Here is a 27,888-nt window from a genome sequence, read left to right on the forward strand (position 1 = left end):
GGCTAGTCACTACTCCAGGACACTGTTACACGCAAATGGACCTCATTCTCTTTAATGGGCTGCAGAGCATGCCGGTCTGTAACAGAGCTCATTTATTTAATTGTCCCCACTGGAGACATCTGGTTGTTTCTCATCCATCGTACCCACGGGTGTTGGCAAAAACAGGTGTGAGCCTCTCTTTGGGGTTATCTCCTGTAAACATAATCCCAGCCAAACGTCATGTGTGTTTAAATCTCAAATAGATATTTTTTTATTTAAAAAAATTTTGAGTTTATTTCTTTTTGAGAGAGAGACAGAGAGACAGAGCATGAGCATGAGCATGAACAGGGGAGGAGCAGAAAGAGAGGGAGACACAGAACCGGAAGCAGGCTCAAGGCTCCGAGCTGTCAGCATAGAGACAGATGCGGGGATCCAACCCACGAACAGTGAGATCATGACCCGGGAGGAAGTCGGACACCTAACTGAGCCACCCAGGCGCCCCTCAAATAGATATTCTTTTTTTTTTTTTTTTTTTTTTAAATCTTTATTCTTGACAGAGAGAGCGTGAGCAGGGGAGGAGCAGAGAGAGAGGGAGACACAGAATCCGAAGCCGGCTCCAGGCTCTGAGCCGTCAGCACAGAGCCCGACTCGGGGCTCAAACTCACAAACCACGAGATCGTGACCTGAGCCAAAGTCCGAGGCTCCACCGACTGAGCCACCCAGGAGCCCCGCAAATAGAGATCTCTTAATTAACTCCAAAGTAGGTGTAACCAGCACACTCCCAGCCTTTGCTAGGAGGGTCTCCTTCCCTGACTTGGAGGGGTGTGATTCTTAACCTACACACAGTCCATGCTCACCATCCAGTAGTTGGAAAATGCCCTTTGACAGCAAGAAAAAGGTTCCCTACCTAGAGCAACACAACCAGTCAACCAACATGGTGGTGTAGACCTTTCCAGATTTTAAATATAGAGTGCCCTTACTTATGTTACATAAAATATTTTATGTGCAAGAACTTCAATATGGCGATGGACTGGTGCCCGTCCGCTCGGTTCTGTCACTTGCTCCTCTCTCCCAGGCCCTAAGCTGTCAGTGTGCAGAGCCTCCCTAGAGGTGGGGGGGCCAGAGGGGCGTAAGGGGAGAGAGGCAGGTAGACAGCTTCGCCTCATCTCAGCCTTGGGAGTTACTGCCGAGGGTTTTACAGAACCGGACAGGAAACTGAGGCACCGTCACGTGGTCTCTCAGGGCAGTCAGGGCAGTCAGGGCAGCCCGCGGCCCACGCTGATCTCCGCCAGACCTACTCGTCCCGCCCCCGCCCCGCCTGCAGCGCAACAGACCCGGAACGGACGCCCCTCCCCCCTCCGCCCCCGCGCCCCCCGCCCCGCCCCGCCCCAAACCCCACCTCCCGCCGGTGCCCTCAACTTCACTTCCGGCCCTGGGAGGAGCCTCCGCGGCCCCCGCAGGTCTGTGCGCCCCCGTCGCCACGCCAGAGCTCCGCAGCGAAGCCCCCTCGGACACTCCTGGTGGACACCGAGGTGTAGCCGCCCTCCCCGCCACCGCGCCGCGCCCCCCACCTGGGTTTGGCCCGACACGTGGCCCTCGGGTCCTGGGAGGGGCCAGGGTGAGGGCAGGGGCGGACTCGGGCAGGTTACCTGCGTCCCAGGACCACCGCTCAGGACCACCGTTCTAGGGGTGGTGGACGTGGGCGGCTCCGGCATGAGGTCGGGGGCCGCTCCGCGACTGCGGGCGCTCCAGCGACACCTGGGCTCCTCGGAGGTAGGGGGCGGGTCCGGACGCTGGGTTCCTGGCTCGTCGCGGCCTGGGGGCTAAGGTCCGAGGTGGCGCATGAGCCAGGGGCTCTGGGAGAACGAGGAGATGGGGTCTGGCCAGCCCCTGCCCGCACTGACTGGCTGGAGAAGGAAGCCCGTGTGTGGAGATGCCCTTCAGTGGCTGGGCGGGGGGGAGGGGGCCCTAGTAGGGTCTAGTGTGGGGGAATGGGGGTCAGACCAGCATGTTTTTCAGTGTGTTAGCCCCACAGCCTCACGTGGCTGACTCAGCGACTCCAGCCCAACCCCGCCCCCTCCAGGGTCCAGGGGCAGCTGGGGACTCTGTCCTCTGGGGCTGTTTACTCCGAGGCTGCGGTCTCTACGCCAGTGCGGACACAGGGCTGGGCCCCACACGCTCATCCCTGTCCCTCTCTCGTGGTTCAGGGCAGAGGCATGGAGCTGGTCAGCAGCCCGCTGACCACGCATGTGCTGGACACGGCCTCAGGGCTCCCAGCCCAGGGCCTCTGCCTCCGTCTGTCCAGGCTCGAGGACCATGGCCAGCAGTGGACGGAGCTGAGAAAAAGGTAGGCTTGAGGGTCACAGAGAGTCCAGATAGCCAGGAAGTGTGGGCTGGATGGCAGTGCTGACCACCGTGCTATGGTCCCCTCAGCCTTGGGGCCAAAGAACACACTGGTGCGGCCTCACAGCCCCAGTGCCTACTGGGCCGGGAGCCAGGGCTTGCCTCTCCCTGAGGGCAGGGTTGGCTGAGGCCTGAAGTGTCATCTGAACGCCTCACTGTCCCCGTGATTAACAGGTAACCTTGTGCCAGGCAGTGCACTGAACACTTTTCTTGTGTTCTTATTCTCACTACAGCCTGTGGCCAGGCTCCATAATTACCCCTTTTATAGTCGCGGAGACTAAGGCAGCGAGAGGCAAGCAAAAAAGGTGGGCGGCTCGGCAGGCCCTGGCCCCTTGCCCCAGGCTCCGCTGGATTAGGCCCAGCCCAGGCCCTGCCTTGTAGCGCTGGGGCCGCCCTGTGAGTCTCCTGAAGGAGGCAGGTTCCCTCTGGTGGTGGGAGTGGACGGCTGGGCCCCAAGGGTTCAGGGCCTGAGGACAGAGAGCTCATCTCCCGCCCCTTCGCAGAGGCTGGGGTTCCAGGTTCTCGAAGGAGTATATGGAGTCCCCCGCAGGGTCCTAGAGACCCATTCCCAACTTCTCCCCCATAAACTGTGTGGGTACATGCTGCTCCTTCCAGTCACAGCACAGAAACTTGAAAGCACAGGTGGCAGGAACGATGGGAGAACTTTCCAGACGTGACTGGGGGCTAATCAGTGAGCAAAGCGCCAGGCCCTCAGAACCCTCCATTCAGACACTCGGTACAGCTGGAAACAGGCCACCATGAGGATGGGGGTTTGGGGACAGTTACTGATCCAGAAAGCCACACAGAATATATTAAATGAAAAGGGCAAGCTATCAAACAGTATGAATAGAATAATCCATTTTAGAGTATTTTTCCAAGTTTATGAATAAGCATAGTTATGCATTGAGAAAATCTGGAAAAAATATATGCCAGTATAAAGGGATTGTTGCTCATGGAATAGATTTTTTTTTTCCTTTTCTGCTTCTCTGTACTGGAGTTCCCTAAAAAGACACTGCAGTGGTGTCCCCGAGCTGCTCCAGACCCCAGGCCCTAGAACGTGGCCTGCTGCAGGGCATTCCCGGTGACTCAGGTCGTGGAGGCGTCTGAGGCCATGGGCCGACCGACCCTGGAGAGCCAGGCAGGGGTGACTCCTCACTCCCTCCGACTCCACTCTCCCCAGCTACACCGACTCGGATGGCCGCTGCCCGGGGCTCCTGCCACCAGGCCCGATGAAGGCAGGCACCTACAAGCTGTCCTTTGACACTGAGGGCTACTGGAAGAAGAGGGGGCAGGAGAGCTTCTACCCGTATGTGGAGGTGAGGGCCGGGGGTGGGCCAGAGGGGTGGAGGCCTGTGATTCACCAAGATTCCTGCAGTGGGCAGGCTGGTCCCACCTCTCCCTGGGCGGTGGCAAGCAGTGAGTTCACCTGCTTTGAGCTCTCAGAAGAAAGGTGTCCAGGGATTTTACCACAACACACCCATCCCTGCCCTGTCCCTGGGTAAAGCTGTGGGGCAGGGCCAAAAGTGACTCAGCCCCTGTGGACAGAGGCACTCACCTGACCCTGTTCAGGGCGGATCCTTCGAGTTCCCCAAGCCGAGGGCTTTCTCCGGGGGAGGATTCAGCCCCATCCGCAGCCCTCACCATTTTCCAGTTCTCCACTGGCTTCATCTGGCCCTCGGGGCTCCAGCCCCACTTAACTTCTGCCCCTGGTCCACAGTCTGGGCTGCCTGTGTGCTGCACCGGACCCTCACTCTGTCCCGGTGCCCTCTCTGCTTCTCAGGTCGTTTTCACCATCACCAACGAGACCCACAGGTTCCATGTGCCCCTGCTGCTGAGCCCGTGGTCCTACACCACGTATCGAGGAAGCTAGTGGCTGCGCCATCGCCTCCTCTGGACAACTGCTGGCCTGTGAGCATCAATCCCATCCCCACAGCTCACTGGGACTCCTCAACAGAGGGCACCAGTTCACACTCCCTGCGGGAGATTCTGGCCCCCCAATTTCCAGTAGCCGCGGAGTCTCAGGCATCAATAAAGTCAGTGCTGGCATCAGCAAGGCTGCTGCGGTTCCTGGGCTCGGCTGCTGCTGCCCTGGCCCGAGGTGGGAAGGAGGGCGGCAGGGAAGGAAGTGGTCAGGGTACCATGGGTCCTGGAGGTGCCTCTCCTCCACGTAGCCAGGCAACAGGACACACAGCAAATGTAGAAAAACTTCATTTGCAGACGATACAAATAGAAAGACAAACCGCTCCTGTCCTTGGTGAAAGGGAGTGTCATCCAGGGAGCAGTCCCGGGCGGGCACTACGTTGGGGTGCCCACGAGCCCCGCGGGACCCTGGCCCAGCGTCTGCCCAATCACGGCCGTCTCCAGAGGCTTGAAGCCCACGTTGTCCAGAGGGATTCCGAAGGCCAGGAGCTTAGCCTCATAGGTGCGCAGCAGGTCACTGTGGGCCTGTGGGGTGAGAGCAGCATCGGGAGGGGCGGAGCCACACCGAGGGTGACTCCAGCCCAGGCCTTACTCAGCTCGGGAGGGTGCAGGAGGGTGGTGGAGGAAAACCATTTAAAGCTAACCTTTCCCAACGGCTCACGGTACGCCACACCTGATCATAAGCACCTTCACGTACATAACTCAGCTAACCCACAATGGGAGACGCTGCCGTTATTCCTGTTTCACAGATGGGGAAACTGAAGCAGGAGGTACAGACTCAGAGCAGAACTAGAGTCTGAACGTGCTCCTGGCTCCTTGCCAGGCATTTCTCATTCAAATCGGTCATCCCTGACTCACGGGCATGACCTTCCACGTGTATGTGACCCTCCCTGCCTTGTGGGTGGAGAGTGCAGGCGGCCCTCCATCCCCGATCCCAGGAAGGCTAAGGTCTGGGCAACAGTGCTGGTGGGGCCAACACAGGCAAGGTTCCTGTTCCCTGCTCTGGAAAATGGATACTTTTTAAAGAGTTAATTGCATCGGAGTGGTTACAAGGGATTGAAATGGCAGGAAATGCTTGGAGCCTGGTCTGACCTCATCCTCACCATTATCAAGAAAAAGGTGCTGATGCTTGGAGCTGAGATTTAAAGGGTGAGCTCAGGCTGGGCTCCAGACAGAAGTTGGGGGCTAGGTCCTGGCTCTCACCTTTTTCTGGGGGTCGGACCTCCTGACCATCAGATACATTCCCTTAGAACTGCACACACCAGTAGATGGTTCTAATTTTGTAGATCTAAGTATCAGGGGATGCCAGAGCGTATAAGGGAAGTGTCCAGATGGGCAGGGCTGAGGAAAGGCTCAGGGAGATCTGGTCACGGGCGCTGGAGCCCAGCGCCAGTGACAGGCATTGCCTCCCTCCTGGGGTTCCACAACCCAGGGTGCACAGTAGAACCAGGATGCAATGTCCACCGGCAGGTTTATGGGCTTATCTGAGTCACACTCCCGGGGTGGCTGCTCGAGGTAAATGTATCTGTAGGCAGCGCTATGTCTGCATTGCCCACAGGCAAAGCCAAGGCAGAGCTGGGGGCTCACCCACAGAGGAGTGAATACTGGGTAGAGGGCCCAGGCCTCTGGGGCTCATGAGGCAGACAACAGAAGGGTCAAGGCACTCCCTGCCACTCCCCAACAGCGGGAGGCCTCCACACTGCCGGTGGCTTTGGTGTGGGTACGGGGTGCAGCTTTCATCAGACTTACAAAGGAGGGAGAGAAGCTTAGACTCGTAACTGTCCCCTACATAGAAGAAGCAAAGGAGGCCCATCCAGTCACCCCAGAGGCCAGGTCAGCAAGAGTAAAGGGTCAAACAGGGAGACAGGGACAGAGCGCCCTCATTTAGCAGACATCCACTGGGCAGGCCCCTGTGAGGGACACCAGGACCATGGCCACAGCTGAGACAGGGCTGTCTCAAGCCTGGCAGCTACAGGTCTCCCGGGTGGCCAGGATGCCAGCACAACCGCGCTCCCGTGGCAGCATCAGAGACCCAGTCCACACACACAGTGACCCTTAGAAGGCCCAGACAGCCTCAGGCTGTGTATGCCTCAAGGTGTAAATCGGGTGGGGCCCTGAGAGAGGGTCAAGGAGGCTCCTCATACCTTGCAGACCCGGGCCAACTCATACTGCAAGTCCTTGATAGTGTTGTTCTTTGATTCTAGAACATTCTAAGGAGAGAAAGGTGGATGTGAGTTAGAGCTTGTCTTTGAGCTGAGGTAGACAGGGGTTGGCAGGGGTCTGGGAGCTCCAGCAGGGGACCTCAGACATCCAGGGAATGGCAGCCTGACCCCATCACGGTGTGCATCCACACAGGGCGCAGCCAGCCTACACAGAAAGGTCTTCAGAGGAGAAAGGGAAAATACCATCTGCCTCTCCAGATGGCGACTGTCCAGATGGTGGGAAGTGAGGACAAGAGATTAGAGAAGCCGGGCCAACCACGGCCCAGGGAAGGCCCCTGGAACCCCTGCCTGCTGCCTGGAGGGTTCCTGCCTGGCCAGAGAAGTGTCCAGAAAAGGCAAGAGCTGCCACCTGGCCCACAGTGACCCTGGCCCACAGGCCCAGCTGCAGCAACCACTGAGGACCGGACTGATTTCATCATGAGTGCCGGCAACACAGCCTCATCCAGCTCCAAGACCAGCTGCCCCTCCCAAAAGTAGAGGCAGGAAAGCCGTCCTGACCTTTCTAACAGGGCCCTCGCTCCCCGCCGGCCGGCGTTCACGGGGATTCACACACAAACAAGGACAAGGACGCAGATGGGCCCCCAGACCCAAGTCCATGGTGCTGCCAGCCCAGACTAGGCCCCTCCCATGTGGCTGCACCACCACAGGCCCTGAGAGCCTGTCCTGAGTGACTCAGGCCCTCCTGGCCCTGCCACCCCCTGAGCCAGGACTCACTGCTGCCCGAAAGCAGCACCTGGTCTCATCCAGAAATGGGCACTACATAACGTTGGACTCCTCAGCACTTCTCCACCAGCAATAAGTCCTTCACCCCTACTCAGTGCCAGCTCACCTCCCACCTTCCCAGAGGGTTCTCTCTGATCCAGTCTGCCCCACCCAGGACCTTCCATGTTTCCTTACCAGCCCCAAGCCCAGGGGCACAGCCAACAGCGTGAGAATCACCCCCATCCCTCTGGCTCTGCTCCCTTCGCCTCAGCCCTGCACTCCCCCCAACACCCAAGCAGCAGCAAGGGGCTCACAAGGATACAACCAAGTGGGAGCTGCAAGCTTAAGGTCAAGGCCAGGTGGGCAGTAGGCCAGTGCAGGATGCTTTACATAAACATGAAGTGGCCTGACACAGAGTTAATCCTCAGGGCCTGGGTGTCATGTGAGCAAAGGGGGGTTTATGTTCAGCTGAACTACACAGGGACAAATCACCTAAAAAATGCTACCTGTGTAGGGACACCTGGGTGACTCAGTCAGTTAAGCGTCGGACTCTTGGTTTGGGCTCAGGTCATGGTCTCACGGTTCGTGGGTTCGAGCCCAGCATCAGGCTCCGGCACTGTCAGTGCAGAGCCGGCTTGGGATTCTCTGTCTCTCCCTCTCTCTCTGCCCCTCCTCTGCTCGCTCTCGCTCTCTCTCGCTCTCTCTCTCTCAAAATAAATAAATAAAACATTTTTTTTAAAATGCTATGTGTGCCATTTCTCAGGATGAAACACGCTTGCGCAAACCGAAGCAGTCAGCAGCCCCTAACTCCGAAGATCGGTTTCTCCATGAAGGAAAAGCAGACACACACAGGCACCGTCTATCCTGGAAGGATCCACCTCTGGGACAAGCTGGCCTCTCCTCACTGGGCCTCTCCATAAAGACATGCAGACCAGCTGCGTTCTCTGGGGCCATGCACACCCGCGTCTGTCTCCCAGGCACCCAAGGGCACTGCACCTGGGGCTGTCTCAGGCCTGGCAGCTACAGTAGGTCACCCAGGTGGCCAGGACCCCTGCACAGCCGCACTCCCGCGGCAGCCCAGAGACCCCTTGTCCAGCCTCACCCGTTCTTTCTGTGACGTGCCCCAACTAGGCCCAGGGAACAGAGACACAAGGCCCGGCTCCAGGCAAGACGGCCTGCCAGGTGCTATCAGGCTTTTGCTCGCTGAGCCAAAGCTGGCAGCTATTGCCAGGGCTCCTCAGCTGGCCCCACCAGCCCATGGGCACCCGGGCCCCATCTGTCTTGTTTACTGCTGTCCCCAGTGCCCAAGATGGTTCCAGCATAGAGGAGCACCACGAGGAACTGTGAACTCGTGGCCTTTGCTCAGACATAACTCCCTCTGGGAACCCTGCCACAGCACCCGCCACCACAAAGGGGCACCCACGGCCCTGCATTTCCCCGTCCTAACTGCCCACGGCCCTGCACTTCCCCGTCCTAACTGCCCACAGCCTACATCCGGACATCAAAGCAACCCAGGCAGACTGTGGCAGTAGTCTCAGCTGAGAGCTCATGGGCCCGACTGTCCCCCAGGCCCGTCTCTAGGTTTGCTGCCAAATTCCCGAGGAGCGCCGGCCCACAGCAGCTTGAGAAACCCAGGGCCTGATAGGCTGAACTAAACCCATCTCGAGAACTGGACGGGCAGTGGGCTCAGGGCCAGAAGGGCTGAGAGGTTAAGGAGGGGACTCCGGAAGACCTCAGACCTGAGCAAAGCCAGTAACAGAGAACCTGGGGAGTCTGATGGCACACACGGGCCTGTGAGCAGACATCTGCAGCCCCATCTATGCTCAGGCCACAGGAAACCCATGACCCTCCCAACACCACCTGAGGGTCCCCACCGGAATGACGGAGGCTGGACACAAACACACGAAACAAGCGACCCCCAACCCAAGCTCAGGACACCTACTGGGGGGCAAGGACGTGAGGCTCCAGCCCAGCACCCCCCCAGGAGCCCGCCTGGGGCCTACCTCCAGCTTGCGGGACACAAGGGTCAGGGCAGCAGGGTCCAGGTTGGAGGCCGCCAGCACCTCATTAATCTGCACCTCTTTCTTCTCCACAGCAGCGCTCAGCGCCTGCAGCTTCCGCTCCAGAACCAGGTTCTTGAAGCCCACCTTCTGCTGCACCTCCAGGATGGCCGCGGTGAACTTCCTGTACAGCTCATCTCGCTCCTGCTGTACCTGCAAGGGACAGGCTGCAGTGGACAAAGAGGCCACCTCCCCCGGAAGCATCTCACTGGTCAGAAGCCCCCTCCCGCCTCTTCCCTGGGCCAGAACATACCACTTCTGCCGAGTGAACTCCATTCACCAGGGCCCACCCACGGATGGGGGGGCTGGGTGTCATTTACACTGCCGCCACACCCACTCTCTGTGACGGGATTAAAGGGCTGCAGCCATCCACACTGTGGAAAGCAGGAGGAAACACTAACTGGACCCTCGTCTACTAAGCTGTTTCAGGAGGTAGGAAGGCACCCTCGTTAGAGCTGGAGAAGCCCCACAGAGAGGCTGGGGCCCTGGGTTTGTTCAGGAGGCTCAGGAAAGTCATGTCCCTGATCACCCCTACGTCACATCCAAGGCATCAAACTCCAGCAAGCAATGCTTGGGAGTGGGGCCCGTGGGGATCCATCCACTCCCTCTGCCAGCCCTGGATCCTAGAACATGCCCCACGAGGCACATCTGGAGACCAGCCTGTCAATAAATAGAAGTGTTCTTTTTCATCTTCCGATTCTTTTTCCTTTAACTGAGCACCTTAAAGAAAAATCAAGACTGTGTGTAAGTATAAAACGTGAACGCCCCTTAACCCAACTTCCCAGAGGCCTCCATGTGAATCCATGATGTAACTCCTTCCAGAATGTTCTCTACGTGTTTAAAAACATGTCTTGGGGCGCCTGGGTGGCTCAGTCGGTTAAGCGTCCGACTTCAGCTCAGGTCACGATCTCGCGGTCCGTGAGTTCGAGCCCCGCGTCGGGCTCTGGGCCGATGGCTCAGAGCCCGGAGCCTGCTTCCGATTCTGTGTCTCCCTCTCTCTCTGCCCCTCCCCTGTTCATGCTCTGTCTCTCTCTGTCTCAAAAATAAATAAACATTCAAAAAAATTAAAAAAAAAAAAACATGTCTTACAGCTAAGAAGAGAAGAGGGTTATGCTCAAACCTGTAGCACCTTCTCCTTCTCCTTACTGTACAGTTTTCCCTCGATTCACTTCAATCAGTCCATCCCTTTGGTCTTCAAAATCTGCTGACACATCGACACGCTTGGTTTTCTCAGGAAACACTGACTTTGGCACATACCACGAACGACACTCAAACAGAAGAGAAGGGGGCAAAGTGCACAGGCTCCAACGCAAGCCTCTGCAGTCAGCCTCCATTTCCTCCTCCCCAAATGCACACCCCCTTAGCCAGCAATGGCGGGGGCGGGGGGGACGGGGGGGCGCAGGGCACATCTCACTGGTGACTCAAGGGTCCTTCTCCTGGCCGGCCAGCAGCCTGCAGGACCCTCAGAGGCATCTCTGAAGAAGGTGACTCTAGATCTGATGGGATGATGGGATGTACCTGAGGAATCTGGACCATTCCATAATCACTGTCTGTGAGCATGAATCTCAATCAGGCGAGAAAAGGAACAAAACCTGAATTAACCAAAGTTTACAAAGACGGAACTGCTCTGCCTGGCATGTGTGCCACTCACGGGGTACCTCAGAAAAGCACATTCAACGAGACATCTTCCACCCGATCACATCAGCAAGTTTTGAATTAGTGACATCTGGTTCAGGCAGGAAGTGGCCCCTTGGGTGCTTTGGGCAGAGTCATAACTCAGAACAACGCTCTGTGCAGCCTCTACCCAAATTCGGAACACAAACCTTTTGGCCCAACAAGCCACTGCTAGGGACTGACTTTAAAAGAGATGCTCACCCCTGCACAAAGGTAAACTTAAAAGGAGGACAGTGGCAGTGGTTTGTAACCGCAAAGGACGAAAACAAAGACACCTCTCCAGGGGAAGTGGCTGCATAACAAATGGAGCCTTCTGGGGCGCCTGGGTGGCTCACTGGGTTAAGCGGCCGACTTCAGCTCAGGTCATGATCTCACAGTTTGGGAGTTCGAGCCCCGCATCAGGCTCTGTGCTGACAGCTTGGAGCCCGGAGCCTGCTTCGGATTCTGTGTCTCCTTCTCTCTCTGCCCCTCCCCAACTTGTGCTCTGTCTCTCTATGTCTCTCAAAAAATAAATAAATGTAAAAAAAAAAGTTTTTTTTTAAATGGAGCATTCTGGCACAGAGCCGAACATGACCGTTCTGTGTGTACAATCTGGAGACAGCACAATCAAGGTGAGGTTAAAAAAAAAAAAAAAGCACAGCGTTCTTCAGGCATGAAGCCACCCGTACATAAGGGTGCACAGGAAGAAGTCTGCACAAAACTCAAGGAGCTGCTACCACTCGTGAGAACCAGCACTGCACAGCAGGAGGGCCCTCTCATTTTCACTCACAGACGGCAGGGCTCCAGGACTTCTTTACAATGTGTGCCCGACAGTTTACTACTTAAACACATGTACATACATGGAAAAGACCCTCGATGCAAGGGCCACATACCCTTCACTTCAGAGGTGAGCCGGGGGGAAAGAGAATTGGGGGTGATGGTCTCCCAGCAGGGCACCTGCTCTGTGAGACCCTGGGCCTTCTCTAGAATGTACCACAGGGTTTTGCCTCATAAGGCTGCAGAGCGTGAGAAGTGGACAACAGGACTCCCAGCTTTCGAACCTAGAAACCCAGCCGCGGTTTTAAGGCTTCCTGAAACCAATGGCCGAGCCAGGGTTACAGGAAGGGTCTCTCCCTGACTGGAGGTCCCTGGGATGCCGGCCTGGCATCTGCTCACCTTGAGAAATCGCTGCTCCAGCACCTCGTGTTCCCACTGCAGGTCCTTTAGCTCTTTCTCGGCAACCTTCAAACGTGCTTTTGTGCGCTGGAGAGAAAATGAAAGGTGGAGGACAAAGTGTTCAGGACCAGGCGTCCACGTAATGCAGGCTCCTGGGGGATGGCAAGGCCAAAAATAATTGTGGAAGAGAGCTGCCTCAGGGGCACCTGGTGTCTCTGGATCAGGGCTGTCAATTCGAGCCCCATCCTCAGTGTAGAGATTGATAGAATGAATGAAGGAACGAACGAATGAACGAAGGACTGGCTCAAGGACACAAGCAGCTGAGCGCCCCCCGCAGCAGGCTGGTGGAAACACCTATTGCCCAGAATGTGCACCAGCTTAACATCCTGTCCATGGAGGACACCAGTCAGAGAAGCTGAGATTCAGCCCCCCAGTCCTGCCCTAAAGGCCGACCCTGCTCTGGGACCCAGGAGACACCTTGCTGATGTCTCTCCTCTCCTAGCCCAGGAGGAAGTGCAAGGAGGGAGGCACAGTCAGGCAGAAACTCACAACCAGGGTCTGTCTGTCCCTCTCATAGTTCCCGAGCTTCTTCTGCATCTCAGTCACGTCATCCCGAGCCTTCTGGAGAGGGTCTGTCAGGCGCTTGTTCTGCGCGGACACCTCCATCATCTCCCTCTCGAGGTGACCTTCCTTCTTGCGCATGTCCTCCAACTGCTCCTGTTGGCACAAGTACGGCAGGGGTGCGGCAGGGGTTCGACAGGCAGAGCCGAGGTCTTCAGAGGGCAGAGCCAGGAGCCCTCCTGCCCACCAAGGACGGTCCTGAAGACCTGTTCTGTGTATAAACACGGAGTAATTTTGCAGTCTTCACTTATTCTGAATCTTCTAGGAAGGCTGCTTCCACACAAATTGAGATTACACTTTTCCAGGACCCGAGGGGCATTCCCCACCGTGGGAACTCTGTCCCTGCCAGCACTTGCGTGGTGATGACACCACCTGTGCAGCCACGCTGGGGCTCCCACTACAGTTCCACATGAAGCTTCCACCTGTCGAATGTGTCCTTTTCACGAGCCCCACCTACGCTACAGTCAGGGCAACATCCTGGCTGCCGCCAGCCACAGGTGTGGAGAGGCTCCATTATGAATTCAAACAAGGACAGAGGGGCACCATCAAACATCTTTAGAAGGAGAGTAATGGGCCCGACGGGATGGAGACCTAGTGTCTGGGGCCCCCGGCCCAGCCGGCCCTAGCGCAGCACCTTGAGGGAGTTGATGAGAGCCAGGTTATTGAGGGTGATGTCGTTGTAGTAGTTCTTGATGTCCGTAAAGGCTTCTTCATGCCGCTGCATCAGCATGTTGATCTGGCCGTTCTTTCTCTCCTCCACCTCGTGGATCTCAGTCTTTCTCCTCAGGTCAAGTTCATCCCTAAGCATCTTCATTTTTTTATCATACTTGGCCTCAATTTCTGAAAGGCAGAAGCACATATAGGGCAGCTTAGCAGAGGAACAGGTGGCCCAGTGTCTATCAGAATAGATGGAACCTATGGGCACCTGGGCAGCTCAGTAGGTTGAGCGTCCGACTCTCGATTTCGGCTCGGGTCATGATCTCTTGTTTCATGGGTTCGAGCCCCATGTCCGGCTCTGCTCTGATAGCATGGAGCCTGCTTGAGATCCTCTCTCTCCCTCTGTCTCTCTCTGCCCCACCTCTGCTCATGCTCTCTCAAAAAATAAACATTAAAAAAAAAAAAAAAAGAATAGATGGGACTTCTAAACACGGCCCAGGAACATCCACCGGGATGAAGGCTGTGCACACAAGAGCGGGCAAAGCACAGGACGGGTTTGAGTGGACCTCTCTCTGCTGAGGCTCACAGATGACATATTCAGCACACACACACCACTGTCTGCCTTCCTTTGCCTGTAGCAGGCATTGATAATCAATCCCAGGGTTAGGGTTCCCAAAACCAAGTGTCAGCTGATCCCACGGCTCGGTGGTCATCCAGGCCGACTCTAGAGCTTTATTAGTGAACCCGACAGACTTCTCAAACGGGAGCCTCCTCGGGCCAGAAGCCATGAAAAGACTATTCTAAGAATACTGCCCACAAGACAATAACTGCCACGTGCCTCAAACTGCTGATTTGTGCCAGGAGTAGGGACGTAGGTGGTAATCACAGCCTCCCCAACTTGCGTGGAAGTAAGTTGTTTCGGGATTCTGGGCAATCCGTCAGCCTTGGAAACTACATTTTCTCTCTGCGTGTCTAGGCCATTTTAACCTGGTTTCTGCGCCCTGGGTGAGCAGGCCCTAGAGGTAAATTTCCTTCTGACAGGACGCATGTAAGGAACTGACCTCGCACTTGCCTCTCGAAGTCATTCCGCATCTTGGTGACCTCCTCGCTGTGCTTCTGCAAAGGCAGAGAAGCAGGCCGTTACTAGGTGACAGACACACACAGAAGCCTCTCCCTGGGGCTGGCCCTGCTCCTCGGTGGTATGGAAAATCCAACTCCGGAAACTCTGCGCTGTTTCTGGAGGGTGCTGGGTTCCCCTCATCTCCGAGCTCTTGGACCATGCTCAGAATAACGTGGTTTTGGTAACTTCCGTGTTTCATAATTCACTTTCCTTGGTTAGTGACCAAATGTTAACAGACGTGCTAAACACTGACCGTGCTTGGCCCCTCACTCAGCTTGCCCACAGGTCGGAGAGCACGGGCCATGTCTACACGGAGCTGCAGGTTCTCTCCAGATGCCTGACGGCCTGCTTCAACTGTGACTTAGAGCAGCATTCACAATTATTTTCACAGTTATATAGAGAGGTTTTGAATAGAAAATTTAATTATTTTTTATAGGATAGTACTTTTGCACAAAGGGGAATTCTGACCACATAACTACTCCATATCCAGGCCTCAGGTAAGCACACAGCCTCACATCACCAAATTCACTGGAAATCTGTCTGTCAGCAAAGACCAGACTATTCTTATAGGTCCAAGACTTCACCGTCAGCCTTCACTGCAAAGTCTTTTCTTAGTTGAGGCTGCGGTGCCTCCAGCATGAGGCAAACGTATTGACAAAGTCTTCCGAACCCACGGCCAAGAAGAACCTTAGAAAACCAAAGTCAGACACATCTTCCCTCTGCCCAAAACCTCCAAAGTTCCCCCAACTAAACCCAGGTCAACAGCTGGGTCCTGACTGTGGCTCTTGATGCCGACAAGCTCTGACCTACCTGCCCAGCCACCTTGCCCCTTGCTCCTCTGGGCCTCCACAACAGCCCATCCCCTGTGCCTTCTCCAGACCTGGTCTCCCTAAGCCTGGCTCAGCCCCACCGCCTTCCAGCCTTTGCCCAAATGTCACCTTCTCAATGAGACACTCCCAGAATTCCTTGGAGAAGAATACAACCCTACCCTCAACCCACTGCATCCTCTTTCCCGCACTGCTCTCCCCACAGCGTTTATGACTGTGGACGTGCTCCACGTATCCAACACTTCGTTCTGTCTTTTGTCTCCTTCCTGGACTGTCAACCACACGTGGGCAGTCATTCTCTCAGTCCTGTTCCCTATATGTCCCCAGAGATCAGAACAGGGCTTGGCACCTTATGGGCACCAGGCAAATGAATCTCAACCTCCACCTGGAACCCCCAAGCCTCACTCAGAAAGGACCAAAAAGTTAGCCAGGTGCTTATGAACCCAGCTTGCATGACAAACTGCCATGGCCACGGAGGGGCTGGCATACCAGACATGTTAATGGTTGCATAGGTTTCTTTTTTTTTTTTTAATGTTTGTTTATTTTTGAAAGAGAGACAGAGCACGAGCAGGGGAGGGGAAGAGAGAGAGGGAGACACAGAATCTGAAGCAGGCTCCAGGCTCTGAGCTGTCAGCACAGAGCCCGGCACAGGGCTCGAACTCACAAACTCCAGATCATGACCTGAGCCGAAGTCGGACGCTCAACCGACTGAGCCACCCGGGCGCCCCGGTTCTGTATGTTTCTAAATGCACCTGACAGACTCCCTGGGAAAGCAGCCAGGTGTCAGGTGTCAGCAGCACATGAAGAGGACCCTAGGCTGGATTTTCCCCTTGGGAAGTCCATTTGTTGCTCAGATCTGAAATAAAATTCTGTACTTGGCCCCCAAATGGGATTTGTCTTTTTCTTAAATAGTTCAACTAATTCCCAAAATGCAGGAAGCTTCTAAGCAAAATATGAATTCCCAGGTAAGTTGACTAATCGGGAGTTCACGGTCCCCAGCAGCCAGTCAGGCACTGGCGGCCCTCACACCTACCAGCCGCAGGTTCTTCACCACCACCTCGTTGGCCAGCTCCTGCTCCTTGAGCTCCACCTTCAGCGCCCGCATGTCCTTGCGCAGCGCACCCTCCTGTGCGCAGTGCTCCCTCTGGGCCAGCTTCATGACCACGGCACCCTCAGCCTTCATCTCTGTCAGGTTGTTCTGATGCTCGTACAGCAGGTGCTTCACCTTCTGCTTGTACACCTGCAGGCAGCGAGAGCACCGCTTGCTTCCCTGCACACTCTCACCCACACCGCGGCACACGCACACTCGCCTGCTCACCTGCCCGTGCATGCTCACCTGCAGGCACATATCCTTTTTTTTCTTTTAATGTTTTATTTATTTTTGAGAGAGAGAGAGAGAGAGAGAGCGCACAAGTTGGGGAGAAGCAGACAGGGGGACAGAGGATCTGAAATGGGCTCCAAGCTGACAGCAGCGATCCCGATGTGGGGCTCGAACTCACGAACCAGGAGATCATGACCCGAGCCAAAGTCGGACGCCTAACCGACTGAGCCACCCAGGTGCCCCGTGCACATACCCTTTTATAAAAAATACTTTCATGAGTATTTCATGAGTGGCTCAGTCAGTTAAGTGTCCAACTCTTTTTTTTTTTTTTTTTTTAATGTTTATTTATTTCTGAGACAGAGAGAGACAGGGCATGAGTCGGGGAGGGGCAGAGAGAGAGGGAGACACAGAATCGGAAGCAGGTTCCAGGCTCCGAGCTGTCAGCACAGAGCCCGATGCGGGGCTCGAACTCACAAACCTTGAGATCATGACTTGAGCTGAAGTTGGTCGCTCACCCGACCGAGCCACCCAGGCGCTCCTAAGTGTCCAACTCTTGATTTCAGTTCATGTCACGATCTCCCATGTCAGGCTCTGCGATGAGCATGAAGCCTGCTTGGGATTCTCTCTCTCCCCCTCTCTCTGCCCTTCCCCCACTCGTTCTCTCTCTCTCTCTGCCCTTCCCCCACTCATTCTCTCTCTCTCTCTCTCTCTCTCTCTCTCTCTCTCTCTCTCTCTCTGAAAATAAATAAACTTAAAAAAACAACAAACCTTCATTTCCCAGTGTAAAGGATACAAAGGGCTGTGACCCCAAAGCAAGCAACAAAATGCCCCCCTGCTCGAGCCCCGTTCTTCTGTGCCATACGGTATGCCCAGCAGGGACGGGCAGGCCAGCTGCATTTACCTTGATCTCAACCTGGTGCCTCTCCTCAGCCTCCTCCATTTCCCGGTCCTTGTTCCGCAGCTCGGCCTTCTTCTCCTCCAGCTGCCTCCGCGTGATCTCCCAGAAGGTATGGATCTTGTCCCGCTCCAACTGGAAGTAGTTGCGCTCCTCACGCTCACGGTCCAGCTCCTCGCGGACACGGCTGACATGCTCTTCCACCTGCCGGGCAGAGCGCAGCCGTGAGGCCCAGCAGGGCCCTCCCCCACCCCGCCCGCTGCGAAGAAGAGAGAAAGGCCGTTCTCACCTAAAAACAAGTAAAAACTAAAAGTGAGATGTTAAAATATGATGCTAGAAAGGTCCCGAGGACAGGACATAATTCAGAAAATAGCAGAAGTACCTTGAATGTAACCAATAATCAAAATATGACTGTATCTTTTCATCCATTCCCAGGAATTTATACTAGAGGAATTCCTCAAAAGAACACAAGAGTTGGGGCGCCTGGGTGGCTCAGTCAGTTGGGCGTCTGACTTCGGCTCCGGTCATGGTCTCACGGCTTGTGAGTTCCAGCCCCGCGTCGGGCTCTGTGCTGACAGCCCGGAGCCTGGAGCCTGCTCCCGATTCTGTGTCTCCCTCTCCCTCTGCCCCTCTCCTGCTCATGCTCTCTTTCTCTCAAAAGTAAATAAACATTAAAAATTTAAAAAAAAAAAAAAAAAAAGAACCAAAAAATACAAGAGTTATCTGCTCAAAGACATTAGCCACACCATTATTACAACAGCAAGAAAAGTTTAAAGGAAGTAATCTGAGATGATTTTAAATAGGGAAATGGCTGAGAAATTAGAGTAAATCTACTAAAAGGTTATATGGCCCAAAGACACATAAATATGAAAATGATGGAGCATGTACACACGTTAACAAAACAAGGCTAAATTAAAAAACATTCACCTTGTGGTGGTGCCTGGGTGGCTCAGTTAAACATCCGACTTGATTTCAGCTCAGGTCACGATCTCACAGTTCGAGAGTTAAAGCCCCGTATCTGCACTGTCAGCACGGAGCCTGCTTGGGATTCTCTCTCTCCCCCTCTCTCTCTGCCCCTCCCTTGCTCTCTCTCAAAATAAGTACATAAAACTTTAAATAAATAAATAAACAAACAAACAAACGCTCACCTTTAAAGGTATGTTAAGCAAAAAAAATATACAAACCCAGAAGAACCCCTAACAGTCAAAAAGGTTTTGTCTGAAGCCCACTGCAAATCTCCAAATAGGTTAATTTTTTTTTTTTTTTTACGTGGGGCTGGCTCTTGGCTTTCTTGGGAATTTCATCTCCAACAAGAATTAGTCATCTTCGGAGCACAACTTCAGGCTACTCACTGTCAAGTTTTTCTCTCCTGATAACCCCACTCCCCACAGGGAAACCACACTTCTCACTTCAAGAGAAGGCCAAGGTGCGCTTGAGTGGCTCAGTTGGTTGAGCGTCCGACTCTTGATGGCGGCTCAGGCCATGACCCCAGGGTCATGCACAGGGTCTGCACTGAAAGTAGAGCCCACTTGGAATTCTCTCCCACTCTCTCCTTCCGCCCCTCTCCCCCACAAATAAATAAACATTTTTTAAAAAGAGAGAGAGGGGCGCCTGGGTGGCTCGGTTGCTTAAGCGTCTGAGTTCAGCTCAGGTCATGAGCTCACGGTTCATGGGTTCGAACCCTACATCGCGTTCTCTGCTCTCAGCAAATCCTTTGTCAGATCCTTTGTCCCCGTCTCCCTCTGCCCCTACACTGCTCATACTTTCTCTCTCTCAAGAAGAAATAAAACATTAGAAGATAAAAGTAAAAATAAATAAATAAAATGAATTAAAAACTTTAAGAAGAGAGAAGGCCAAGATAACAAGCCCCCAAGGAGGGGCAGCCAGAGCTCTGTGGTGAGGAACCTGGGTGGGGCTTGCCTCCCCATGGGGGTCTGATGAGGGGTTCAGCAGATGACAGTGTCCTCATGGCACAGACCTTTCGTATCTAGACTCAAACAGATAGCCTAAACCAGGCTCCTACCTAGTTCGATTGACTCACAGTCTTAGATTTCCCTCAATATTTAGGTTTCTTATAAATATCCAGATTTCTAGCTTCTCTTTGAAAAGCAGAAAACAGACCACACTGGAGCCCAGTGCCCCCAAGGTAACCATCCAGTGAACTGACTGCAGCTGTCCCCAGTCCCTCACCCCTGCCCGGACCCTAGACAGTTCTGAGGTGTCAGTGCCCACACGTGCAACCTAACCACTGCTGTGTCACAGTTCTGTATCCACGGGGACAAGAAGTAAACAGGGAGACGAGAAACAGCTCAACTGATGGCAATGTGATGTGCCGTCCATTCCACACACAGCAGCCCCACCCTCTCTCCAAAACACAAACCGGAACCCATCACCATCCCCTTAAACGGCTTGAGGCTCCCCCGCATGTAAAATAAAGCAACCTTCACTAGTGTACAAGGGCCTCTGTCCAGCTCATCAACTTCAGCTCATGTCACTGTCCCTGTCTCCTTTGTATTTATGTCTTAAAACTATCAAGGGAGTTATTAACACCAACCCACAAGCTGACATGGGACCCTCAAGAGGCCTATAGCAGACACTCACTCACGGGTCAGTCACCAACACAAAGGCTGCAGGGGCCACCACACCTGCTCTCATGGTTCACCACGTGCTGCAGTTTTTCACTGGAATTATAATTAGATAATTACGTTCTCTGGTCCCTAATGTCGTCAAAATGGGTAAGTGGCTTAAAATAATTCCTACTGTTTAATGCAAATAAAATAAACAATATTATATATGCATATAACAGCTCAGTAAGCATCAGGTGCATAAAAGGATAAGACTGAAAGGATATACAGAAAACTAAAAATAGTTTTTATTTTGGAAAATCATTTCCTTCCAAATTGCTACCACCCTATTTAAAAATGTCTTCAGTGTACTGATGCCTTTTTTAAACTGTACTGTGCTTGAGAGTTTTGGAGCCGACGAAAAGTATGGAAATGGGAAGAGGTGTCATCTTGGTTTGGACACGAGTGCAGGAGCACACTGAGGGGAGGTGGGCGAGGAGGCAGTGGGCAACAGTCTGTAAGAAGTTCAGAAAGGGGCGCCTGGGTGGCGCAGTCGGTTAGGCGTCCGACTTCAGCCAGGTCACGATCTCGCGGTCCGTGAGTTCGAGCCCTGCGTCGGGCTCTGGGCTGATGGCTCGGAGCCTGGAGCCTGCTTCCGATTCTGTGTCTCCCTCTCTCTCTGCCCCTCCCACGTTCATGCTCTGTCTCTCTCTGTCCCAAAATAAATAAAAACGTTGAAAAAAAAATTTTTTTTTAAAAATTAAAAAAAAAAAAAAAAGAAGTTCAGAAAGACAAACAGCCAGAGACAACTTCGAACGACACTCGCCAGTCCCATCCCGACCTAATTGCTCACCTGCTCCTTGCTCATGTCCTCCGGAGCAAGCCCGTCAACAATCGGGGTAGCTTTGGTTTTCCCTTTCTTCCCTTTCTTCTTGGGCGCCTTTGATTAAAGAAGAGATGATCGGGTAAGACAGGGAGGCCCGGCTCTGATTAATTCCCGGGCTCACCGGAAGAGGAATACCTGTCGTGGTACCTCTGTCCTACTGCTCACTGTCTCATGCCCCACCTGGAGCACATCACTCCGCCCTAAGGTTTCCCCACCCTTCACCACCCACACATTTCTCTGTTGACACCTCTGGAGAAACAAGGGAAAAAAATCTTCCTTTTTAGAAGAGAACATTTTCTCCCTCAGAAAGGAAGGGACGGGGAACTCATTCCAAATCCATTCCTTGGTACGTGGCAGAGACCTCCTTGGTGTAGATGCAAAATGTGCTTGGCCAGGACAAACCCCGATACCACACTGCCAAATGTTACTATGTTGGCTATAATGCTTGGTCACCACCATAGAGAAACCTGCAAGAAACTGTTCAATAAGTCTAAGGAGAAATGTCTCCATAGCAATGATCACAGGTGGTAATAGAAGGCTTCCTTTCTTCCAAATATAAAACTCCTTCAGAGAATCAGAGGCGCCTGGGTAGCTCAGTCAGTTAAGCGTCTCTTGATTTCAGCTCAGGTCATGATCTCAGTTTGTGGGATCAAGCCCCACGTCAGGCTCTAAATTCTCTCTCTCCCTCTCTCTCTCTCTCTGCCCCTCTTCTGCTCCCGCTGTCTCTCCCTCAAAATAAATAAACTTAAAAAAAAAAATCTTTGGGGTATGTGGGTAGCTCAGTCGGTTAAGCACCCCAGTTCAGCTCAGGTCATGATCTCGCGGTTCGTGGGTTCGAGCACCGCGTCGGGCTCTGTGCTGACGGCTCAGAGCCTGGAGCCTGCTTCGGATTCTGTGTCTCCCTCTCTCTCTGCCCCGTCCCCGCTCGCGCTCTGTCTCTCTTTCTCTCTCAAAAACAAACATTTAAACAAATAAACAAGTAAATAAACATTATTTATTATTAATTAATTTTAAACATTAAAATAAATACATAAATAAATCCTTGAAAGAAGCCTTGTCAGGAGCTGAATCAGACAGCACTCGCTACGGGTGTGCTATAAATGGTTCACCACACGGACCTGCTCTTAGTGTCACTTGCTTTTAACAACTTTGACAAGATGAGAGAAACCTCCCACCTCCACTCACCTCTCAAGGGCCACTCAAGCAGGTACTGAATTTCCAAATCCCTGTCTTTATGCCTAGACTTCTCCCAACTCTGTGACCCATGCTTTTGCATGTGCATGAATCTACATGTTTTTGTAACATATCTGTGTGTCTAAACGTCCCTATTAATGTTTTCATGTGTGTACATGCATGTCTACACGCCTCTGTAACATGTTTACGATTACAAAAAAGTTTTACGTGGATATCTCGGAAAACACAGAAAAGCAAAAAGTGAATAGGAAAATCACCCATATTCCCACAAGCTAGTGATACACATAAGTATTTTAGCGATCTTTTCCAGCTGATTTTAAAAGACCCATCCACTAAAATCTTTCCTCCTTCGAGAAGTCCACCCCATCAGAAGGTCCCAAAGGTTCACCACTACTTGGCAATTCACAGCCAACCGCAGGGACTTGGAGAGGCATTCTCCCCGCCAGCTGATGGCCCGCGGGCTACATCCCAGAAAATGCGCTACTGAACGCGTCTATACCATGGGTGCCAGGGCAGCTGAGGGCCCCAGTACAGGAGAGAGGCAGGAGGAAGAACTGGAGAGGCGGTGAGCTCCCCGTCTTGCTCGGACAGGCCTGCCTCCCACGGGGTTCTCCAAGGAAACAGCGGTTCCTGTATCCTGGGGCTCTGTCCAGTACTCCTTGCTGTAGCGGGAACTCCAGCCACTGCGGTATGCCTCACTCTCCATCCCAGAGACTGGGCGTCCTAGGGTGTCCCCTGACCCCGACTGTGCTCCATGGGACCCTATAATGTCAGACCCTAGGGCCCAAGGATCGGAGGACTGAGACTTCCATAACAAATGGGAAATCTTTTTGTCCCAGGTTCTGTTTTCTGGACGGCTTGCACATCAAACCCTGGATCTCGGCGCGGGGGTGGGGGTGGGGGGGGGCGGTGAGCACAGGAGCCTGGAGATCCCAGATCTATCAGCTCAACGTGCGTGCGGGATGAGGGATGTGGCAAGCGTAGCGCCCCACGCTCTCCTCATGGGAACGCCAGGAGAGCACCAAGGCCTCAATTCCAGGAACCCAGAGCTCCAAGCCTGCCCACTCTTGGGGTCTCAGTGCGCACAGGTCCCGGGACCCCAGGCCTCCCCATCCAGGGGTCTCTCTGCGCGCAGGACTGTCTAACCGAGGAGCCCCTGGCCCCCTCAGGGACCCTAGCCGGGTACCCCGCGCCTCCTCACCATGGCTCTCGCGGTGGATTCCCGCCGCGACCTGCAGACAGAGGCGCCCGCCCGACGGAGGCCGCAGCGTCTCCCGGCAACCGATGGGCGGTCCCGCGCGAAACCTCGAAGATCCTCGCGAGACTCGGCCGGCCGGTACAGTCCCTCGCCGCCGCGGAGGCGAGCTCCTAGCAACTCGCGCTGGGCGGAACCCGGGGTTGCCCGAGTCGAGTAGGTCTTGCGGCGGCCTGGTGTCAACCTCACTCTGGATCTTCCCGAAGCTCCTAAGCGCATTTCGTTGGGGGATTATGGTGTTTTTTGCGTGTCTCCCCGACTAGAACTTAAGCTCCCCGGAGGGGGAGGAACTGTTTCGTCCACTTCTTACCTACAGCGCCTAGAACAACAGTACATACCAGGTGTTCAGTAAGAGTGCCTTCAACGAAGGAGGGAGACCGCAAGGAAAGACAGATCAGCCGCCCAAGGCTCCCAGACGCTATGCAAATCGGATTCAAATTTGGGCCGAGGTTACGCCCCTGGGCCACACCCCCTCCCACCTTTGAAAATTCCTCCCACCAGCTGCCGCGGTGAGGGTGGAAGGTAGCTGGGTTTCCGCAAACCATCAGAACAAAACAAAAATAGGAAAGAAAAGTATTTTCCAGCTAGCTCCAAAGTTTTGAAGTCGGCAAGTGTCTCCTCAAAAATAAACTGCTCTGCCAGAGGAGGCCTCCTCTGTGGCCCCCGGTCCTCATGGTGAGGAAAAACTAGAAACCTCTGCCAGGGGTTTCCAGACAGGCACTGCAGAAAAAGCCTTAGGAGGTCCCTTTCCCAACCCCTTGCTCTGAAAACTGCAAATCATTATATGATTTTGCAGGTGAATTTCCAACCCCCGCCACCACCCTGTTGCCCACGTGTATCACTCCCTGTCAATCAGAAGACTAAGAATGTGTCATAAGCAAGTGCCCATCTTTACACACCATTTGTCCTCTTTGTTTGTACACCCTCTCCTTTAACATCTTCCTAACTAGTGATTTTGCAGCAGGTCATATGTTCCCATCTGTTTGGGGATGGAGAAGATTCCAGAATTTTTTCGCCCTGGAGAGTTGCACTGGGGACAAAGTGTGAGTAATGAAGAAGGGATCTGCCAATCCCACCCAAGGAAGAAGATGCCTCCTTAGCTGGGCTTGCTTAGGCCCCAGGCACACACACACAGGCAGTGATCCGAGAGCCACAGTGAGGACCCTGAAGGGCTTGCTGGTTTACCCACAGAAGCCATGACTGCTCTCGGACTGGAGCAGCCAATTGGAAGGACCCACCTTGCACAGAGCCATGATTTATTTATAGCAGGCCCTGAGGCCTTTGTGAGGTCTGGTCACGTCCCTGTGCCTACACCACTGGCCTGATAGGGGCCTCCTCCCCCAATGCCAGGGCCTCCCAGAGGGAATCTGGCAGGCCAGACAGTGCAGCTGGGTAACACGGAGGGGTAATTATTGTTATTTAACACTTACTTTGGCAGACCCAATATGCTAGGTGCCTCATGCTGATTGGCTTTTTTGCTTTAGAAGTCTGGGAGTTCTGAATTAAATAAATGCATTAACAAGAATTTCTTTCAGCAAAAAGGGCAAGAAAAAGAAGGTGAGCTCAGGATAACGAGACAGGGAATTCATTTGTCAAAAGCAGCAGCATCGCTTAGTTTATCAGTATGGATTGCAGAGATGAATAGTTCCACAGAGAGCCCTGGCTGACAACTCCCCGGGCTCCTGACAGGCCCACAGTGACCTGTGCTTTTCATATTGGATTTGAGTTCAGATTCTTAGAAAAGAGCCTTTTCTTCACATGTGTGGCTCAAGATACTTTTATTCAGCATCAAGCTGTGCAGCTCCAAAACCCAGATAAATGGCATCTGAGTTTCCTGCAAAATCACAGAGCAAATGTTAACATAGACAAACCCCCTGACCATATTGTCTAATGTCTGCCTCTTCCTCATGCCTGCTGACTTGGTCAGTTAGGTAAACTGCTTCAGACCACTACATCATCATCGCTTCTCGGCCTTTTGGCTAAGATCAAGTGCAGACCACTACGTCAACTCAACAGATGCCTGGATGTTAAGGTAATAGAATACTTCAGCGACACCTGGGGGGCTCAGTCAGTTAAGTGTCTGACTCTTGATTTCAGCTCAGGGCATGATCTCATGGTTCGTGGGATCGAGCCCCGTGTCGAGCTCCGTACTGACAACAGGAGCCTGCTTGGAATTCTCTCTCTCCCTCTTTCTCTGCCCCTCCCCTGCTTGTTCTCTCTCTGTCTCCCTCCCTCCCTCTCCCTCCCTCTCCCTCCCTCTCTCTCTCTTTCAAATTACATAAATAAGCTTTAAAAAAAAAGATAACAGAGGACTTGAGAAGACTGGACTCTCATTTAGAGATAAATAGTGAAGTATTTACAAATGAAATTATATAATGTGTAGGATTTGCTTCAAAAAAATCCAGCAGTGAAGGGAGGTAATTGATAGTAGAGAGGAAACATGATCAGCCATGAGTTAGTAACTGCTGAGTCTGGGTGTTGGGTACAAGCAGGTTAATTGTGCTATTCTCTCTCCTTTTGTTTAAAAATGTTCTTAATGAAAAGTTCAAAATAAATAAACACTGGCTCTGGAATCAGATCACCTGCTGGTCACCAGCTGGAATGCCTTAGACAAGACCCCCTCTGTACCCACCTACCCATCTCTCAAATAGGGAAAATTATTAAACAATTGCCATTACAGTTACTGTGGCTGCAAAACAGGTTATCCCCAAAAGTAATGGCTTGATACAGTAACAATATCGGTTTTGCTCATGAGTCTACAGTTCAGCCAAGACTCAGTGGGGGACAGCTCACCTCAGCTCCACAGAACACCCCCAGAGGGGTGGCTCAAAGGCGGGTCTCATGTCTGCCCCATGGCCTGAGGACTTAAGTCCGGTCTACTGGCTATTGCTGGCCAGAACACACACATTGGCGTCTTGAGTGGCCTGGAATTCCTCACATAAGGTGGCCAGGTTCCAGGGGGTCTTCTGAGGGACAGGTGAATCTCCCTTATGACCCAACTTTAGAAGTCACATGGCATCATTTCTGCCACACTCTATTGGCCAGAGCAGTCACAAGGCTTGCCCAGGTTCAAGCAGGAAAAGTATAGGTGAGGGAGTGTCTTGAGGGGAGTGGAAAGGTTCTGGAAATGGAATCAGAAATACCAATCTGGGGGTGCCTGAGTGGCTCAGTCGGTTGAGCGTCCGACTTCAGCTCAGGTCATGATCTCGCTCGCGGTCTGTGAGTTCGAGCCCCACGTCGGGCTCTGTGCTGACATCTCGGAGCCTGGAGCCTGCTTCGAATTCTGTGTCTCCCTCTCTCTCAGCCCCTCTCCCTCTCATGCTCTGTCTCTCTCTCTCTCTCTCTCTCTCTCTCTCTCAAAAATAACTAAAAACATCAAAAAAATTTTTTTAAAGAAATACCAATGTGACCATTTTGAGAAAATACAATCTGCCACCCCAGCTCACTCTGAACAGCCAGTACCTATCCCCTGTCCCAACTTCCCAGGGCACTCACTGGCTTGCTTATGGCCCCACCACCCATCCTAGAACTCAGTTTTGTCCCTGGAAAGCCAAATCTCTGCCTTTTGGGGTCACATGGAGGCCAGTGGCTCACAGCAAGGGCTGGTTCTACAGGGTCACGAAATCATTTTAGAAGGTTGCAAACTGCAGTTTTTGTTTTCACTTGTTTTGCAAACTAAAGAACAATGGGAACCATTAGCCAGCCTCGGGGACTGACAGTCTCAAAGGCTGTGGGCTCCCTGTGACTGGAGTTGGGCTGGGCAGCGAGGGCCTTCCTCGAGTGGCTGAAACTGTATGGACCACCTGCCTTCGAGAGGGTGCCTGTCCTGCAAACACCAAGTTCATACCCACCTCCCTCCTCTGCGGGCCTTTTTCACTCCCAGCTGGGTACAAACTCTTTCTCCCTGATGCTCTTCTGTGGTTGGTTTTGTTTTTATACAAGTGCAGTCTTTGGGCTTGAATTCGGACCCTCTGGCTTCCAGTGCCTGGCTGTGCAGCCTTGGTCAGCTTACCTACCCTCTCTGTGCTCAACGTCTGCGCCTGGAAAAACAGGACACCGTCTTCTTTGGATCTCTGGGAGAATTAATGAGATACTGCGCACAAAGAACTTGACACAGGGACGCATTCCAGGGGCGTGTGTGTGCGGTTCTCGACGCGCCCGGATCCTGCCTGCCTTCCCGGGGCGCCCTGGCTGCCCGCTCCCACCTCCCTACCTCCCATCCCCCACCCGCGCCCCACTCCGGCCTCGCCGTTACACTCCCGCCCAACCCCACCCACATGGGTTCTCCATAGTATTAGCCACAATCTGCAAATCTTTGCTTACAGGCCAGGGGTGTGGGCGCCGCCTTTGCCTCTCCTCGTGCCTCCCCTCCATGGCCAGCGAAGCACCGACGAGTAGCTGGCACCCCGTAAATATCTGGGGGTGAACAAATG

The 27,888-nt window shown here is 53.5% G+C and overlaps 2 protein-coding genes across 5 annotated transcripts; one reads left to right on the forward strand and one right to left on the reverse strand.

Moving 5' to 3' along the window:
• Positions 1 to 1,620: 1,620 nt before the first annotated feature.
• On the forward strand, positions 1,621 to 4,435 carry LOC115502054 (5-hydroxyisourate hydrolase-like). Of its 2 annotated transcripts, none has more exons than XM_030297224.2 (4): positions 1,621 to 1,752; positions 2,187 to 2,326; positions 3,563 to 3,688; positions 4,163 to 4,245. In XM_030297224.2, exons 1-4 carry the CDS (start codon positions 1,693 to 1,695, stop codon positions 4,215 to 4,217), a joined length of 381 nt encoding a protein of 126 aa, XP_030153084.1. In that variant the 5' UTR covers positions 1,621 to 1,692; the 3' UTR covers positions 4,218 to 4,245. The 2 variants fall into 2 exon arrangements, with proteins under 2 accessions (XP_030153084.1, XP_030153083.1); XM_030297223.2 differs by having other exon boundaries at positions 1,644 to 1,752; positions 3,563 to 3,698; positions 4,163 to 4,435.
• Positions 3,549 to 27,876, reverse strand: GAS8 (growth arrest specific 8). Of its 3 annotated transcripts, none has more exons than XM_030297218.2 (12): positions 27,779 to 27,876; positions 23,402 to 23,774; positions 20,974 to 21,060; positions 17,563 to 17,760; positions 16,374 to 16,580; positions 14,455 to 14,509; positions 13,371 to 13,576; positions 12,665 to 12,832; positions 12,116 to 12,202; positions 9,230 to 9,439; positions 6,447 to 6,512; positions 3,549 to 4,827 (listed from the first exon to the last, which is right to left on the reverse strand). In XM_030297218.2, exons 2-12 carry the CDS (start codon positions 23,672 to 23,674, stop codon positions 4,678 to 4,680), a joined length of 1,707 nt encoding a protein of 568 aa, XP_030153078.1. In that variant the 5' UTR covers positions 23,675 to 23,774; positions 27,779 to 27,876; the 3' UTR covers positions 3,549 to 4,677. The 3 variants fall into 3 exon arrangements, with proteins under 3 accessions (XP_030153078.1, XP_030153079.1, XP_030153080.1); XM_030297219.2 differs by lacking the exon at positions 27,779 to 27,876 and adding an exon at positions 27,307 to 27,451; XM_030297220.1 differs by lacking the exons at positions 14,455 to 14,509; positions 17,563 to 17,760; positions 20,974 to 21,060; positions 23,402 to 23,774; positions 27,779 to 27,876 and having other exon boundaries at positions 3,595 to 4,827; positions 16,374 to 16,431.
• Positions 27,877 to 27,888: the final 12 nt, after the last annotated feature.

The sequence above is a fragment of the Lynx canadensis genome, chromosome E2 (genome assembly GCF_007474595.2).
Source record: "Lynx canadensis isolate LIC74 chromosome E2, mLynCan4.pri.v2, whole genome shotgun sequence".
In the NCBI taxonomy this organism is placed as follows: domain Eukaryota; kingdom Metazoa; phylum Chordata; class Mammalia; order Carnivora; family Felidae; genus Lynx; species Lynx canadensis.

Excerpts from the sequence above, each read along its gene's own strand:
- LOC115502054 (XM_030297223.2), top strand. The coding sequence starts at position 1,693 with ATGAGGTCGGGGGCCGCTCCGCGACTGCGGGCGCTCCAGCGACACCTG. Across the intron at positions 1,753-2,186 it reads GACACCTGGGCTCCTCGGAG|GGCAGAGGCATGGAGCTGGT; the intron begins GTAGGGGGCGGG and ends CTCGTGGTTCAG. Across the intron at positions 3,699-4,162 it reads GCTTCTACCCGTATGTGGAG|GTCGTTTTCACCATCACCAA; the intron begins GTGAGGGCCGGG and ends TCTGCTTCTCAG.
- GAS8 (XM_030297218.2), bottom strand. The coding sequence starts at position 23,674 with ATGCGCTTAGGAGCTTCGGGAAGATCCAGAGTGAGGTTGACACCAGGC. Across the intron at positions 17,761-20,973 it reads AGGACATGAGCAAGGAGCAG|GTGGAAGAGCATGTCAGCCG; the intron begins GTGAGCAATTAG and ends TCTGCCCGGCAG. Across the intron at positions 16,581-17,562 it reads GGCACCAGGTTGAGATCAAG|GTGTACAAGCAGAAGGTGAA; the intron begins GTAAATGCAGCT and ends CGCTGCCTGCAG.